Genomic DNA, 16,487 nt, shown 5'->3' on the forward strand with positions numbered 1-16,487 from the left:
GTGAGGATTTATGAATCATGTAAAACGTGTCGCCCAATAATGATGGTCGCGTGACATCCTATGATGAAACTTAAAAGTTATCACCGCAACATAATCAACAGGACAATGTGCTGCAAATGAATAGAAATTTATTTTCTTATCAAAATATCAGCAAACAATACATTTGCATAGATGAGCAAAACAACAGCAGTCGGTTGGTTGGAGTTCACAGAAGGAGAGGAGCACATTTTTTAAATGTTGTCGAATTAATTGAAAGAGGAAAAGTAAAAGCAGTTGCACCTCAAAGTGAGCACAGCAATAAATAGTCCAAATATATTAATTATTGGCCGGTTTTAATCTGTTTTTAAATTAAAACATCCAAAGGATCCTCTCGCACTAAATGAAAACATAAGCGAGAAAAACTCTCAGCGCTCGGCTCCCGCGTCTCGCGCTTCACAGCTTTGGAAATTGGGAGTTCCCCATCGGGCTCAGTTGGCGTACTGTCTGTAAAACGCCACCTTGACGCGTTCGATGTGGTGGCACAGCTTGATGGCGGGCCCGAGCTTCAGGTCCATGCACTCCTGCACAGTGGGCAGCGTCAGCAGCAGCATGGCCTGCCCGTCGATGTCCTGCGGGCGGCACCGAAAAGGCAACGGCGTCACGTGACGCTCCGCCGCGGGCCCCGGTGTCGGCGCCATTCGCCAACTTTAGCTCACCTGCTCCTGGAAGATGTTCGCGAGCGACGCGCAGTCGGTGGAGTTGATGAACTGGACCACTTCCTGTACGCTCCACTCCAGTGGGTTTTTGTCCAGAACTAGCGGCTCCTCCTCTTCCTGCATGTTCGCACATCATCTTTACTTACTGTTGTCCTACATTTAAGACTCAAACCGGCCACCTCTGGCTCAAACACGAGGCAGCCCTTCACTGTAATGTGTCGACGACGACGACAACAACAACAAGCGGCGCTCTCTCACCCGCGTTTCTTCTTCTTTGGGTGCTTGATACTTGCTGAGGAGCTGACGCGTAGACCTCCGTCGGCCCTCCTGGCCGCCGCCGGCGTTACTGTCGCCCGCGGACTCGGCGTCGCGCCGTTGCGGACGGCTGCTGGCCGTCTCCACAGAAGACGCGTCGGTCAGGTCGTCGCGGGGTTCCGAGGTGGTTCCCTCGCTACCCGACCGCGACGCCCCGTTCTCCGCTTCTCCCTCGCTTTCCTGACACGGGACACGAAGTGGCGTAAACAATTGCTTGATTTCCCCCCTCCGCCCAAATCGGTGGGTGGCATCAAACCTGGGCTGAGCCCGCGGGAGTGTAGTCCACCGCTGACGAGCGCCGCTTCTTCTGCACGAAGATGCTCTTCCTCTTCTTGCGCTTCGGTTTGAGCGGCTCTGCTCCTCCTGCGGCCTCCTCGCCTCCAGGAGGCTTGGACAGCTTCCTCTTCTTCCCGTAGTAATAAGCTAGCGATTACAAACAGGTCAACCACACAGGGGGGCAAAGGGACATGTACTCTGTTTCTAAGTAGAAGTACAGGTATACTTTTCTCAAAGTACAATATTATGCAGACCTATCACTCACTGTATTTGGTTTTGGTCTGAACAAAGCAGCTCTCCGGACACTTTTCGGGTACCAGCGTGGGGCCGACGAGGTTGGGGCAGCACTGCAGCTTGATGCACACTTTGCGGCAGAAGTCCGGGATGAGCTCGGCCAGCCGGACAATTCTGATGCTGGAGCGGTACGTTTTCCCTTTATATCTGTGGGTGTTTGTGGGGGGGTGGGGGGGGGAGAAAGACCAAGTTTAAGAGGGAAGAACCCCACGACGACAGCGCGGGTGCTCGCGGCTTTTCCCTCACTTGGCTTTCAAGGTCTCCTCCTGGCAGTCCCAGCTGGCGTCCTCCAGCTCCTGCAGCTCCTTGAGGACACGCCCGGGCTTGTAGGCGGCGTTGATGAGCATGGTGAGGAGCTGCGAGCGACACGACAAAACGGAGCTGGTTAAAGTCCGGGTAAAATGACAACATTGTCATTATTTCAGTACCGCTGTGAGAATGTTCTTAAAAGGGGAAGTCCACTCGTTGAAAATAATGTATCAGATAGGTCACGTCATTGGTACCGCAACTTTAAAAGAAAGATTTTCATCAGATTATCATTGAAGCTTGTTCATATCGGCAATTTTCAATGTTCTCGGTCGCTGACATTTTGCCGAGTCACATGACCCACATGCACGGATGTGACGTGTTATGTGCTCAACCTGAGGTTCGGTTATGTTCCTGCAGTTATGGCCGGCGCCATATTTTCTCGAATTCATCCTGATCTGATGAAGAAATAGAAATATCGGTTGATCGCGAAGACGGAGGAATACGCATATACAGATTTGAACCTGTGGCGGTCAATAATGTTGAATATTTGGATGTTACAGTCCAAATGACATGACCTATCTGATACATTGTTATTTTCAATGAGTGAACTTCCCCTTTGATGACATATCTTGGCACACAGCAGGTTGTTAGGACGGGAGCAGTAATCCCCGTCCGCACCTCTTTGAGAACCAGGGTGCATTTTCCGGGCCCGACCGCCTGCGGCAGCTCGGCGATGCGTCCCTTGTTGAGGTACGGTCCTGAGAAGCAGCGGTGGTTGACAAACACCTTGGAGCAGCAGTAGCGTCCATTGGCTGCAAGCGGGGGGGACGGGGGGAACACGTCACCAAAAATGGGAGATGAAGCCAGTGCAATTTTTCGTTTTTTAGGAAGAAATGTTGGTGTTTTCGGGGCGGGCTGGAAAGCATGCTAGCATTTCAATTCATTCCACGTTCATTCTTTTTAGTACGACTGTTGTGGAGTTTGCTGAGAGGATGTGTGCGTTGCGTTGCGTGGGTGTCGGGCTCCCACAAAAGCGCCACCGAACACACAAAAATTTCCTCTGCGCTCAATTGCCCCCCCCCCCCCCCCAGATGGTAACGTGCAGCCCGCCATTGTAAAAATGAGTCAAACACGTCAGCAATGCTCCACTTGTTACCCGCGTCATTGGGAGGAGGCTGGCAAAGACTGGCGGGAGGCGGCTCCACCGGGTGGGATGGCGCCAATCTGGGAGGGGGGGGGAGTGGGGGGGGATGTCATCAATTACGTGAGAAGTCGTTCCCGGCAACGCATCGGAATTCCAAATTAAAATTCGGATTATGAAGAGAATTCTTACTGTTTCTCGGGCTGGACCACTGCAATCTTCCGCTGCTTTCCACCTGCGGATGAAACAAGAGTACAGTTTCCTGCACTTTATCTCAGGGGCACTAAACGAAAATATTTTTTTTTTCTTTTCATAGCAGGACGGTGGAAACCGGACCGAAGATCTGCCCCACAGTTCTGAGGGCAACTTATACAGATACGTACGGGTGGGTTTGAGCGGCGGGTTCAGAGGGTAGCAGTTGGCTTCGCACCAGCCCACAGGAAAGATGTCCATGGACTCCACATCCACGATGGTCTCACAAAACTGCGGGGCCACACCTGTCGGCAGACGAGGTTCGCTCAGCACCAAGAGGGGGCGCCGTGCGGCTCGTGCGCTTCATTTTCTTTTCTGTGTGACCTTCCAGTCGCAGCCACAACAGGCGACCTCGGACTTGAGTAATCTGGGCCACGCAAATCTCCGCCGGTCGCCGAGTGTTCACCGCTTCCAGCCACGTGTCCTTGGCGAACGCCCGCGTCTGCCACGTCTGCGTGCACGGGAACATGGCCGCCATCGTATTTTTTTCAGACATCTCAGACTTACCCAAAACAGATAGAAATCCACTGCCGAGAGCCATTTTTTAATCTATAGTTTGGGCTCCTACCACATGCTTTTCCACACATTTGAACTAATCGCGCAAAAAATGTATCAAAAATAATGTACATATTAAATCTGCATGTTAAGATTTGTGGGGTAGCACGTGCCATTGACGAGACAGTTTGTGAGTGTCTGGTCGTGAGCAGGGGTCAACAGCACCTTCCGTATATAAACTGTGCACAAGCAAGTGTTGCTCTCCTTTCACATGGGAGGGCATTGCAGAAAATTCAAAATAATAATCATAAAACTCGTTAAAAATTGCATCTCGATGCCACAAAACAGCAGCACAGCAGCGTTTTAGTCCAAATGAAACGAGAAGATGACGGCAGGCCCGGCTTACGTCAGGGAAGCAGGAGTCTGGGGCGGCTTCGGCGGCGCTCTGCTTGAGGTAGTCGGCCCAGTCGAAGTCCTGACCCCGGTAGCCGCGCGGCCTCTCAAGAATGGCGCCGTTCTTCAGGCACCACTGGACGGGCACGATGCCCGGAGAGTTGGCGTGACACAACACCGAACGCGGCTCGGCGTCGGCCGCCAGGTTGTCCGCTGTGACTTGAAAGTAGTTCTCACTGAAGACCTGGAAATTAGTTCCGACATTCGTGTATTCCCAAGCGTATTCTGTTCATTGGACTGCTTCCAGTACGTAATTTTTTATTTCTCTATTGTCTATTCTGCCGACGCCTTCAGAACCTGTAGTGCAACTTGAAAAATGTATTTATAATATATGTGCACACATGAGCCCCCGCCCGAAGCACCGGCTCATCACAAGTGGAAAAACACTTTCACCAAAGATGCTTGTGACCTCCTCGACGCCGATGACGAGTCTCACCTTGGTGACAGAAACGGGGCAAATTTGCAGGCGGTCCCACGGAGAAACCATCTCCAGCTTCATGCCCACTTTGAAGGCGTGCGCGGGCACGTCGGAATGGTCCTGGCACAAAGAGCCAAAATGGGACAAGCGACAGGTGCACGCCAAACGGTTTCCGCTGCTTTTTGTAGGCCTCCATCCGACAGAAAGTGCAAAACGACGACAAACCTTGAAGACCTCGAGCGGCACGGCGCTCGCCCGCCGCACGTCCTCCAGAGCTCGCTGCCAGTCGGCGGCGCTCTTCAGGGTCCGCAATTCTGGGAAGATTTCAAAAGGGAGAAAGATGATTGGCGCTTAGCATGCTAAATGCTGATCTTAATCTAGTCAAACTCGGCGGAAAAGCTTTGGAGTTCAGAGACCAAAGTGCTGATGCTTTCTTTTTTAGCTCCATTCAAGTCGGCAGCTATTGTCGCACATGAAATGTCTTATTTTGTAATTTCATCACTGTTTTGCGACGCTGTGTTCTAAACAGACTTTACACCGATGTGATCGGTGTCGGATGATAATTAGCATTTTATCCTGATCGGCTTTAATGTCATAATTCGTTGATTCGATAAATGATGTCATTGATTGGCTCTGCAAAAAAGACATTTACTCCTTGTCGGTCGCCATCATGTACGGTCTATATAAATCCATATGCCATTTTATTTTTAGTCTTGTCACGTCTTTTAATTTGTGACTTACTTTAAATATCTGACCACCAATTGTGTTACTTTAAAAAAAAAAAAAAACACATCAGCGGTGTGAGACTTGACACCATAATGCGCGGATCATAGTACACGAAAAATTTGGTCTTTCATGATTGTATTATGTCAGACTACGACAATAAAATCTTTGATTCCGATACCGTCGCATCAGTTTCGTCTTCACAACTCAAACGTGACCGTATTTGATTTGCTTGAGGTATGCTCAACTTTTAACGCAACGCAGCTCGCAAGCAGGAAGCAAAACGTTACGTAGCCTAGCGAGCTAGTGCTAGCACTAACAGTTGTAACCAAAGGTGGACAAGTATAGACTCATTGCTCCATCTTGTGAACGGATCTGCGATTGATCGTTTTTTTAAAAGCCGCTGATTGGTGATCGGCCTCAAACATTCTGATCGTGTAAAGCCTAATTAGAAATGGACCAATAACAACTTTAGACTTGATACTCACTGTAGTATATTCTTTATCATCTGCAAAGTGCGACTACCGGTAAAAATACTACGGCTTATGGAGGTGCATAAACCAGAAGGAGCAGCACAATGCCCATCGAAGCAAAAAAAAAAAAAAATTGGCATAAACGCTTCACTCCTTAGTACAACAGGTCGATTTTCAAAAGAGGTCACGGGGGCGCGAGGCCAGACACTCACCTGGGGGCGGCTCCAAGGCCAGGCGGTTCTCCTGCGCCCACCCGAGCGGCCGCAGCCTCACGTCCAGGTAGAAGAGCCACACGTCCCGAGACGGGCGCTCGTCGGAGAGGCCGGCGGGGCGGAGACGCAGCCGCCCGCCCACGTTGCGGACGACGCGCGCCGGCCAGTACCGGAACGGGTCCGACGCGTCCCGCAGCTCCAGGACCGACCCTTGGACGATCAGGTCCACGGTGTTCTTCCCTCGTAGTGGCTGTGGAGACAAAGAACGGAGAGAGTGATTAGTCTGGGACGGCGGCAGTGATAAATTATGATGAATCTATACGGAAATAAAAAAAAAACATATATGGGTGTGGCAATAAAACATAACTGCCTTGGGAAAATTAAAAGCTAAGATACGGTCGTGACGCATTTTGTTTTTGGGAGAAAAAAAAAAAGAAAAGGCAGGTTTTTTTTTAGGGTATAGCCCTATTTTTTAAAAGAATGTTTTTCACAACAAAAGGCGTTAAATAGTTGCATTACCAAGAACAAAACTTAAAACTTTGACTAATATCACAATACAAAATTCATGTGATCTTATAACTTTTTATCCCAAAAGAGCCACTTTTGTTCTTTTTAAATATCAAGATTTTTTTCTTGAAAAACAGAATCAATATGGAAATAAAAACATACATGGGTGTGGCAATAAAAGATAACTGCCTTGGGAAAATTAAAAGTTAAGATGCGGTTGTGACGCATTCTTTTGTTTTTGGGAGGAAAAATACGTTTTTTGAGTACAGCCCTACTTTTTTTTCAGAGAATGTTTAACAATAAAAAGCTGTTACAATAGTTATATTAAAATCTTGAATTTTTTACTAATTTCACAATACAAAATTAACGAAAATTTTCCGATTTTATAACTTTTTATCACAAAAGATCCACTTTTGTTCTTAAGATTTTTTTCTTGAAAAACAAGTTCTCTCTTCTTTCTCTCTTTATTCTCATGACATTACTCTTTTTAAAAAAATAGTTCTTTATGTCTATTAGTTATGTTTATCTGCCATTAGAATCATGCAAATGGGAAACTTTTTTTTTTTTAAAGACAACCCATTCTATTTTTTTTTTTAAATATATTTCCTTTTGACACATAAAAGTTTGGGGGGGGGTCAAGAAATGAACTTTTACTTTCAACGTGTATCATGATTTTTACACCAGTGTCAATGTGAAATGTGAATTTGAAATCAGAAAACAGGAAGGAAACATTTGATCTTGGACGAGGATCCCATCGCACAAAGATTTCTCAACCCGCGGAAAAGTCAACAAGCAGGCGAGCGAGCGTGTCCACACGCACGCACGCACGCATGCACACACACACGCACGCGCACGCACACACGCACGCACACACACACGCACGCACGCACACACACACACACACACACACTCACCCCCTCCAGCAGGTTAGCGGGCGCCGTCCTGGAGCCGGTCAGCTCGGCAACCAGAAACTCTGTCCAGTCGCCGTGTTTCTCTTTAATAGCTGCAATTGCACACAAAAAACAAACATCCAAAACAAAATGTAGAAGAAACGTAAACGAGACCAACAACGCTAAACGACTATTTTCAGCACACGAGTTTCTACTTTTGTGCCCTTTGATTGATTGTTGAATGCAAGATGAAATCGTGTGGAAGTTAAAGTGCTCCCCCCCCCCCCCACAATGTACTTAGTAACTGTAATTATTGCTGCCCTAATAGAAATATATCAGATGTATTATTTTCTTGAAAGTGGCAGCTTGATAGTTAATCGTAAATCCCCCTCGAAGCAGGGAAAGAGCAAATAAGTCCATTTCCCGACGGGGCTTCTTTTCTTCTTGCTACTTTGCTGGACGTTTACTTGCACACAAGCACTCCTGTGTGCAGAAATAGATCAACTATTTTTACATGGCCTGCGCCCCCCCACCCCCCCCCACCCGACCCTCCCATCCTCCATTCCCTCTCGCCGTGTATAAACAATTATCCATTTCTCCGCGTTTCCATCCTAAAGGCAGCACGCACACACACGCGCTCAACTTTCACATAACATCAAGTGCGTGATGAACCTTGAGGCCCCCCCCCCCCCCCAAACAGACACAATCACCCCTCCCCCCTTGCATGCACAGACTGCACCAAAAGACTCCACAAATATGCCGCTGTCGAAAGGCAAATTGAAAATCAACACATGGATGACGTTAGCATATTTGACGTCTCCGCTTCGGATAATCAACGTTGCCGCTAAAAGTGATCAAAGCAGACGTCGGTCAGAGTTCAAGCGAGCAAACTGCGCTGGGGGTGGGGTGGGGGGAAGTGTGGGGGGGAGGGGGGCGCGCGACTTGTACGAGCTGACCAGAGCAGGATGAACATTTTCAACATTTTAGCGACGCGTTCCTGAGCGTTAACGTCAACACTTCCTGCCCATCCCGAAGCAGCGAGAACGATTGATTATCAAACGTGTTGCATCAAGATCTGCATGTGATGTATGGAACATAACAGCTTCTGCTTCGTTCATTTCAAATCATAATATTCAGACTTTGGGCAAAGGATGAGAAGGAAGTCGTTCTTGAGGGATTCCAAACAGGACGGCAGCTGAGTCGCGCTGAGTCACGGGATTTTTCTATCTATTTGCGGGAGCGGGCCGTGACGGGGGGTGAGATTCCCGAAGGCGCGAAGACGCCGGCCGTGCTGACCTCGAGGCGCCCGACGCGGCCAAAACACGGCGCGAGCATCCGGGGAATGTCGCCGTTGCGCAATTAACGCTTGCTTGTTGCGGAGAGTCGAGCGTCGGCAGCTTCAAATGCGCTTCTTGTACTTTTAAACGGGGGGAATAAAAACGATGATTCATTTGGGACAATTAATTGCTGTGGCTCATACGTGAGGAAATGAAGCATTTTTTTCCCCCCCTTTCAGTGGTAGTCAGTCAAAATAGTTTTCAAAAAACTGCAGACTTCAAAGCGTCAAAGTCGGACGAGAGTTGACGTTTGTGCCGAGTCAGCGCTGGACGCCGCAGCCGTTTATCTCGCGCTCGCAGTCGTTTGTTATCGCCGCGCGACGCCAACGCAAGGTGCGCTCGTTTTGTGGGTGTCACTTATCACTCGGCGTGCAAGCAGCAAGAGAGCTGGAGGGGGGGGGGGGGGGCACTTCCTACGGGGGAGGCGCAGGAGGAGGATGAGGAGGAGGCTCGTGCAGCAGCTTACCTTTTCTCAGCTTATCTGAGAGACAAAAAAAAGAGGGAACCAATGAAACAAGAATTTGGAGCAGCGTCATTTTTGAGATGTGACGGAAAGCCTGCGGCCGCTCAGGTTTTGCGTCGGTGATTCCCAACCGCTGTGGAATCCAAAACTGGTGGGGAAATGGGTGGCAGATTCATTTTTGTTCCATTTGATGTATGGCGGCAAAGAACAATTAACTGGCAGACGGCGCGCTTAACGTGTGGATCCACCTGGTGCCGCTCGCCATATACAAGTGCTGCGGCGGCGAGATTTGGTGTTTCGTTTTTTTTTTTTTTTTTTTTGGGGGGGGGGGGGGCCTCGACAAAGGTTGGGAAACACCGTGTTCCGTTCGTTGTGTCCGCGTATACGCGACGCACCTTGGGGGGGCATGAGGGTCTTGCGGTTCTGGGCGCACCAGCCCACCGGGTGCAGCTCGGCCGTCATGACGTCGCACCAGAAGTCGGCCCTGCGGTCGTCGCCGTAGCCGCTGAAGCGCAGCAGCAGCAGCTGCCCGCACGTGGCCACGACGGAGGCCACCCAGTAGGCGTCGGCCGCGCCCTTGGTGGCCACCTCCAGCTTCATGCCCGGCTGGAAGCTGCTCTGCAGGCTCACCTCCACCTGGCGGAACACACGGCGGTTAACCGACGGCAATGGAAACAAACGCGCACCGCGGGAACGTCTCATTTGCTACGCAGCTAAGCTCCTTCGTGCTTGCGTGTACATTTTTTACAACAAAACCTATTGAAAAATACACAAAAACGGATTTTCTGGTCAATCTAATCCAGAAAACGGCACAAAATGAAGTGGCACCCCCGTACAAAATGCGTGTTGTAAAACATTTAAAGCATGTGGGAGGAGTAAAACCGTCCAAAACATTTGGATGTGACGTTTTTTGGCCTTCCCATTGCGGTGTTGACTGTGAATGGGAAGTCAGAAATAAAACACAATAGGAGCGTCCGTGTGACTTCCTGCTGCATCCACGCAAGCGAGTTCGTCGTAGCACTCTGGCGGGCTTATGTAACGCGCTGCTCGTGTGTGCGTGTGTGCGCATTTGCCAGCGGGAACGACGAGCGCTGCACTTTACTGGATGGCATCTTTGCGGCTCCGCTTCCACTCGCATCCCTGGCGTAATTATTTGTCCGGCCTCGCCGCTTCCCGGCTGGCTTTTTCCATTCAAACAAGGCCGACATCATAAGCAGCACTTCACGGAAAGACTCTTTTGTGTGTTGTTGTGCGTCAGGAGGAAACGTTCAAAGAAAAGAGAGGGAGGGCGGACTCACGTGCTTGAAGGCGCCGTCCGGAGCGCCGGTGGCTCCCGTCTCCTCCATGTACTCCTGCCAGTTAAACTCCGCCTCCGCCTCCTCCTGCTCCTGCTCCTCCGCGGGCTCCGGTTCTGATTTAACCAGAAAACCCAACAGCAGAATGACGCACGCACGCACGGAGCTGACTTATCCGCCTACACGCGATGACGATGACGAAACCTCAACTTTGTCACAAGTCAGGAGCCGGGCGGGCATCAGTCTAGGATACATGATTTTAATTTTGTAGCCAAAATGACGCTAAAAGGGCCTTTCACAAAGTTGCTGTGTCATTCTGGGCATGGCTTCTTTTAGATGGTTTTTTTTTTTTTTTTGGAGGGGGGGGGTGTATTCTCATAATAGATATACCAAATTTGCTGATCTTAAAATTTTCTGCATAGCAGCACGGTAAAGCGTTGGCTTCACAGTTCTGAGGACCCGGGTTCGATCCCGGCCCCGCCTGAGTGGAGTTTGCATGTTCTCCCCCCGTGCCTGCGTGGCTTTTCTCCGGGTGGGCCCTCCAGTTTCCTCCCACATCCCAAAAACACGCAACACTAATTGGACACTCTAAATTGCCCATAGGTGTGATTGTGAGTGCAACTGTTTGTCTCTATGTGCCCTGCGATTGGCCGGCGACCAGTTCGGGGTGTACCCTGCCTCCTGCCCGTTGGCAGCTGGGATAGGCTCCGGCACCCCTGTGACCCCCGTGAGGATAAGCGGCAAAAGAAAAATGGATGGAATTTTCAAAATAAATTCAGTGGGCAAGACTACTTGGCGACGAACCCTAACGTGGGCAATTCAAATCCAAACGTCTGACTGCTTGTGTCTTTTGGAGACTTTTTGGCGGGTTTACTGACGATCAAACCAGTTTTCACGTCGCTCACTTCAACAGGCTTCGCGAGCTCATTTTGATTCATTTTGAATCCCTCACCCGAGTCGACGGCTTCCTCCTTCCCGTTGGTCGGGCGGGCGGGCGCCTTCGACTGACCCTGCGCCAGCGACTGCATCTTAGCCGCCTCACAACTCGTCAACGCATCTCACGCTTCTTCGGAAAAACCTGCAGGAGAAAAGATAAACACAGGCGGTCATTTAACAAAATTATATCCCAAGAAGCACACAAAAAAAATAAATAAATAAAATAACCTGAAACAAAAGACGTAAAACAAACTTGGGAGTTGCCAACAAACAACAGCGGGGAAAACCCAAGCAGGTAAAGCAGAAGCTCTTGGCACGGCTAACCAATTGTCAAGCACAAATAAGTCAGCAAAAAAAATGAAAAAATAATTGATGTTATCATTCTTTGCCAACGGATGCGACGTGCCGGCAGCCGGCCGACACGGACCGCCGCTAAAGCGGCAGAACTGGAAAGACACCAGCCGCGCTTCTGGTCGAGCGTGCTCAAGCGCCTCGTTGTTGCTTTTCACAGTGCCCCAGGGGGTGGGTGGTGGGGGGGGGGGGGAGCAGAGCAATTCGTACAATTATGTTTGTTGGCCAATTGTAACAAAGACTATTAGAGCAAAGATTAACTACTGTACATTGCAAAAATACCAACTTTACAAAAATTTAAATTACAAAACAAAATTGTACTTTGAAAAAAAAAAGTTGTATTTCGACAAGAACAAATTGTAATCCAATGTGAAACATTTGTTAAGAAAAACTGTTTTTTAAGAGACTTTAAGAGAGAAAAAAAAATGTCGGAATCTTAAAATATTTTAAAGAGAAATGTTTTTTGATAGAAACAGTTTCATTTTTGTGCATACAAAGTAGATTTTGAGTGATTAAAACTAAAGAGAATACTTTTTTTTTTTAATTCTTAACCAAAAAAAGATTTTTTTTCCTCCAAACAAAAAACAAGACACATAGAATATTACAAGAAAAAATATTTGCAGAAGAGAAATGTTGCAATATGACAAAAATGAATTTGTATTTTTCAAGACAAAAAAGTACTACCAAAATATCCCCTCCATTCTCTGCAGCGCCCATTCCAGCCATCTTCACGCGAGAGGCGACAAACACCCTGAACCGGTCGCCAGCCAATCGTAGGGCGGCTAGAAACAGACGACCATTCGCAAGACGGCCAACGAACAGTCTCAAACTGCCCTACCGTGAATATTTCATACTTTTACTGCTTATTTCTTTCGCCTGTCCGGGGCGGTCCTACACTTTTGGCTCAAATCAAATGGATCATTTCCCCGTCACAAAAATAGATGAAACATAATGTGCATGCCCCCCCCCCCCCCCGACTGCGGCACCTTCATACATCCAGTGCGTAAACCACGAGCTGAGCTAACTTGCCTTTCACCACACGCACGCAAACAACAAACAAGCGCGTCAGATGGATTCAGCAAAATATTCAAAAGTGCTCAAACTTCATTTTGGATATGTGCAAAGAAAAACAAAAATACACAGCGGCGACGTCTGTGGCCAAATCTTTTGCTCGTCCCCCCCCACCCCCGGGAATGTCCTCGTTCAGTAGTTTTGTTTGAAGAGACAAAATGGCGGGCTGATTTATGTGGATGTTGTTGTTGTTTTTTTTTCTCCCACATTCAATCGATTTTGGTAGTTTTGAAAGCCTACGAGGAGGTTCCGGGGAGAAGGAGCAAAGAATGAAAACTAATACGTGTGCGGCTAAAATTACAAAGAAAAGACACCGGAGTGGAGAAAACCTCCCCAAAAGTGAGTCAACAAAACCGTTGAACTTGGTGCTGCTTCTCACCCTTTAACAAGCAGTCGTGCACATCAAAAAAAGCAAAACAATCACTTTTCAGGAGCATTTTTCCAAAAGCCAGTTTCAAATCATTATGATGATGATTTTAAAATCATCACCTTCAATTAAGCAGGCCCACGTGCATCTCGTGCCGCGCCGCCAAAAGCTTTTACGGAGGATTTAGCGGATTAACAAGCGCCGCGCGCGCCTTTGATTGCATTAGCGCCTTTTTAAAGTTGGCCGCTTTTAGACTCACCCAAAAAAGTGGACCGTCGACAAATCCGACACTGGCCGCCGCCGCCGCTTCTTCCTCGCGATTCCACTTCCGAGGCAATAAAGAAGAGAGAATTGCTGTTAGTAAACACCTGGACTCTTTCTTTAAAAACCGACTTGACTTTCAACAATCATATCAAATCAATCACAAAAACTGCCTTCTACCATCTGAAGAACATATTTAGAGTGAAGTCTTGCCATGTGTCAAGCAGACCAGGAAAAGCTCATCCGTGCTTTTATCTCAAGTGGACTTGACTATTGTAACGGTCTTCTGACTGGACTCCGCAAAAAGATATTAAACCAGCTGCAGCTCGCGTTCTGACCAAAACAAAGCGCTCAGAGCATATAACGCCAAACCTAAAGTCAGGACTTTAGGACTGGCTTCCAGTCCGCTTTAGAATAGATTTTCAAGTTCTGCTGTCTATAAATCACTGAATGATTTCGGTCCCTAATACATGAAAGAAATGCTTACAGAATCCAAACCCAGTGGAGCTCTGAGATCGACTGACTCGGGTCAAATAGTGAAGCGCTGAGTCCAAAGCAAACATGGCGGAGCAGCATTGAGCTATTATGCTGCACACAACAGAGGTGAGGTCAGCCCCGAGTGGGAATGTTTTGAAATGCAGGTTGAAAACTTCATTTTTTTTTCTCATGCTTTATAAAATATGTCCACTTTTTGATCATATTACTTGCACTGTACGCGGTTTTGTCTTTTTTTTTTATATTTGGTCATTTTTCATTGTTTTTATCCCATTTTAAATGTTTTATCTCTTTGTTTTCAAATGCCTTTAATCATGTAAAGCACACCGAGTTACCTCGTGTATGAAATGCGCTATATAAATAAATTTGCTTTGCCTTGTTTCAAGGGCTTGCCGACAATTTGGGAATAAAGCACATGTTTGACTTTGGAGGAATGTTTGTAAATTTACGACAAAGTCAGGAGGAAAGAAAACCCTGCGATCGGGGTGAGGGTTGCATTCGTCAAAGATAAAAATTTGACATGTTGTTCAAGCAAAATAATGTGAGGAAAACATCAAAATGTTACAAGCAAAGCTAGATTTGCCCCCCCCCCCAAAAAAGTTTCGTAACTTGATAAGAATGTCAATAAGAGGCGGACTATTGCACTTTTTTCACAGTAAAAAGGTATATATTAAAAAAAAGAATTAGTAAAAAGGTATATATAAAAAAACAAAATTAAAAGAAAATTATTTTTTTTAGTCAAAAGTAATTTTTCTAGATATGGCGTATTCTCGAGTGATAGAAATTCTGAATATTACATGAATAAAGTTGCATGTTTTCAGGATAAAAGACTAGACATTGCATAAAAATTTTGTTTTTCGGGGGGGGGGGTAATCTTATGAGTGCATTTTTACGTGTCTACATTTTTGTGGCTAAAAAGATATCCATGCAGATAAAGTGAGACGATAACAGGAATCAAGTTTTACATTTAACAATAGAAAAACCCACGTTTGAAAATAGCTATTTTCCAAAATTGTATTTCTTCTGTATAAAAAGTCAGAATACAAAAAAAGTCTTACTCTTAAATTCCAAGCAAAAGTAGCTCATGTTTCATAAAGCTGCAATTTTATCCTGTACAGTGCACAAAATGTACCTGCACTCGATGGCAGAAATGAGCAGCTCAACAAGCTTTGCCGCGCACATTTGTGACGACAGAAAAAAACGATCAAAGTGAAAGAGGAAACGTTGCGGGAGGGGTTGTGGTGGTGGTGGTGGTGGTGGTGGTGGGGGGGGCGCTGTCATTTAAAGAGGGGGATGAGAAGGCCGAGCCAAGCAGGAAGGCAGGCGACTCTTCATGTACTTTGCACACTGCAAACTGCGGCGGAAAAAAAACGGAACGGGGTCGCCCGGTGCCCGCTTCGAATTTAATTCACTAAATCTCGCGTGTGCGCACCAAAAGAGACCAAAGCGGAGAGTCGTCGCGGCGCGGCTGTGGTTTTTCCTCGCTCAAAAGATCTTTTAAAGTGGCAGTTTGTCGGCGTAACGCCATGTTGCTTGGCTCGACGCTGCCTTTGATGTTTTCCCCTTGGCTTATTTTATTTTCGTTATCCATCACCACCCAAAAAAAAGTGACTCATCAACATGCGGGCCATTAGGTCATCTTTAAAAAAAAAAAAAAAAAAGCGGCTGTGTAAGGCGGCGACATTTCCGGGTCACAATAAGGACCGCATCCGAACGACGGTCGTTGAGTGACGGCTAGCACTCGACACTTGAGAGCAAGTTAAGCTAGCGAAGAGAAGACACAAAGCGCCTCCGGGGGAGCTCAAACGCTTCCAAACAAGCGGAAAATAAGTCAGTCCCTCCGTGTCCCATTTGGTCGACAAACGAGCCGAGCCGAGGCCAAGCGTCAAGTGCGCCCTCCGAGTCAGCCCGCTCGTCACCTGTCTTACCTGGACAAAGTTTTTGTTTTTTTTTTATTTTTTTTTTTCCTTCCCCTTTAGAGGAGGCGACTTCCGCCCGGAGCCCCCCGCCGCCGCCGCCGCCGTCAGCACGTCGCTACTCTGCCGCCGCTGCCCCCGGTCCAATATGGCATCTCGCCTTTGCGCATGCGCACAGCGCAGACCCCACGTCTGGAGCCTTCACTGACCTTTATGTGCCGTCGAAAACTGCTCAGGGAAATAAACTAAACAAACAACAAAACAAAGCTGGCGTCGTTTCGCAGCTGCGGCGAATGACAAAATTCGTTATTTTCACCTCGATATGGCTCTGACTAATATTTGCAAATATTTTTTTTTGTCATTAATAAACATAACACTCGCAAATACACTCAAAGCTCGCGTGTCTGACGATTTGGCTCAAACTTGAAAGCACCAAAAATATTGCCTCGTTCACCCGTTTTTTCTTGTCCAGTTTTCTTCTCGCAACAACACACACAAAAAAAAAAACCCTCCAGCAGTTGAGTAAATTGGTTCATCGGCGTCTCCTGGCTTGTCAAAGTCAACAGTAGCCTCTAGTGGCGGCAAACGACAGAGCAAAAAGC

At 47.6% G+C, this 16,487-nt stretch overlaps 1 protein-coding gene across 7 annotated transcripts; it reads right to left on the reverse strand.

Moving 5' to 3' along the window:
• Positions 1-111: 111 nt before the first annotated feature.
• sfmbt2 (Scm like with four mbt domains 2) lies at positions 112-16,482 on the reverse strand. 7 transcript variants are annotated; one of them, XM_061806172.1, is made up of 22 exons: positions 16,340-16,482; positions 13,473-13,538; positions 11,441-11,566; positions 10,492-10,604; positions 9,589-9,829; positions 9,197-9,211; positions 7,418-7,506; positions 5,997-6,246; positions 4,814-4,902; positions 4,607-4,708; positions 4,124-4,354; positions 3,547-3,673; positions 3,354-3,467; positions 3,163-3,205; positions 2,986-3,053; positions 2,508-2,641; positions 1,827-1,936; positions 1,552-1,727; positions 1,267-1,433; positions 954-1,190; positions 696-812; positions 112-608 (listed from the first exon to the last, which is right to left on the reverse strand). In XM_061806172.1, exons 3-22 carry the CDS (start codon positions 11,514-11,516, stop codon positions 468-470), a joined length of 2,640 nt encoding a protein of 879 aa, XP_061662156.1. In that variant the 5' UTR covers positions 11,517-11,566; positions 13,473-13,538; positions 16,340-16,482; the 3' UTR covers positions 112-467. The 7 variants fall into 7 exon arrangements, with proteins under 7 accessions (XP_061662156.1, XP_061662154.1, XP_061662157.1 ...); XM_061806170.1 differs by lacking the exon at positions 16,340-16,482 and adding an exon at positions 15,898-16,330; XM_061806173.1 differs by lacking the exon at positions 16,340-16,482 and adding an exon at positions 15,028-15,167.
• Between the last annotated feature and the right edge of the window lie 5 nt (positions 16,483-16,487).

The sequence above is a fragment of the Syngnathoides biaculeatus genome, chromosome 20, assembly GCF_019802595.1.
Source record: "Syngnathoides biaculeatus isolate LvHL_M chromosome 20, ASM1980259v1, whole genome shotgun sequence".
Classification (NCBI taxonomy): Eukaryota; Metazoa; Chordata; class Actinopteri; order Syngnathiformes; family Syngnathidae; genus Syngnathoides; species Syngnathoides biaculeatus.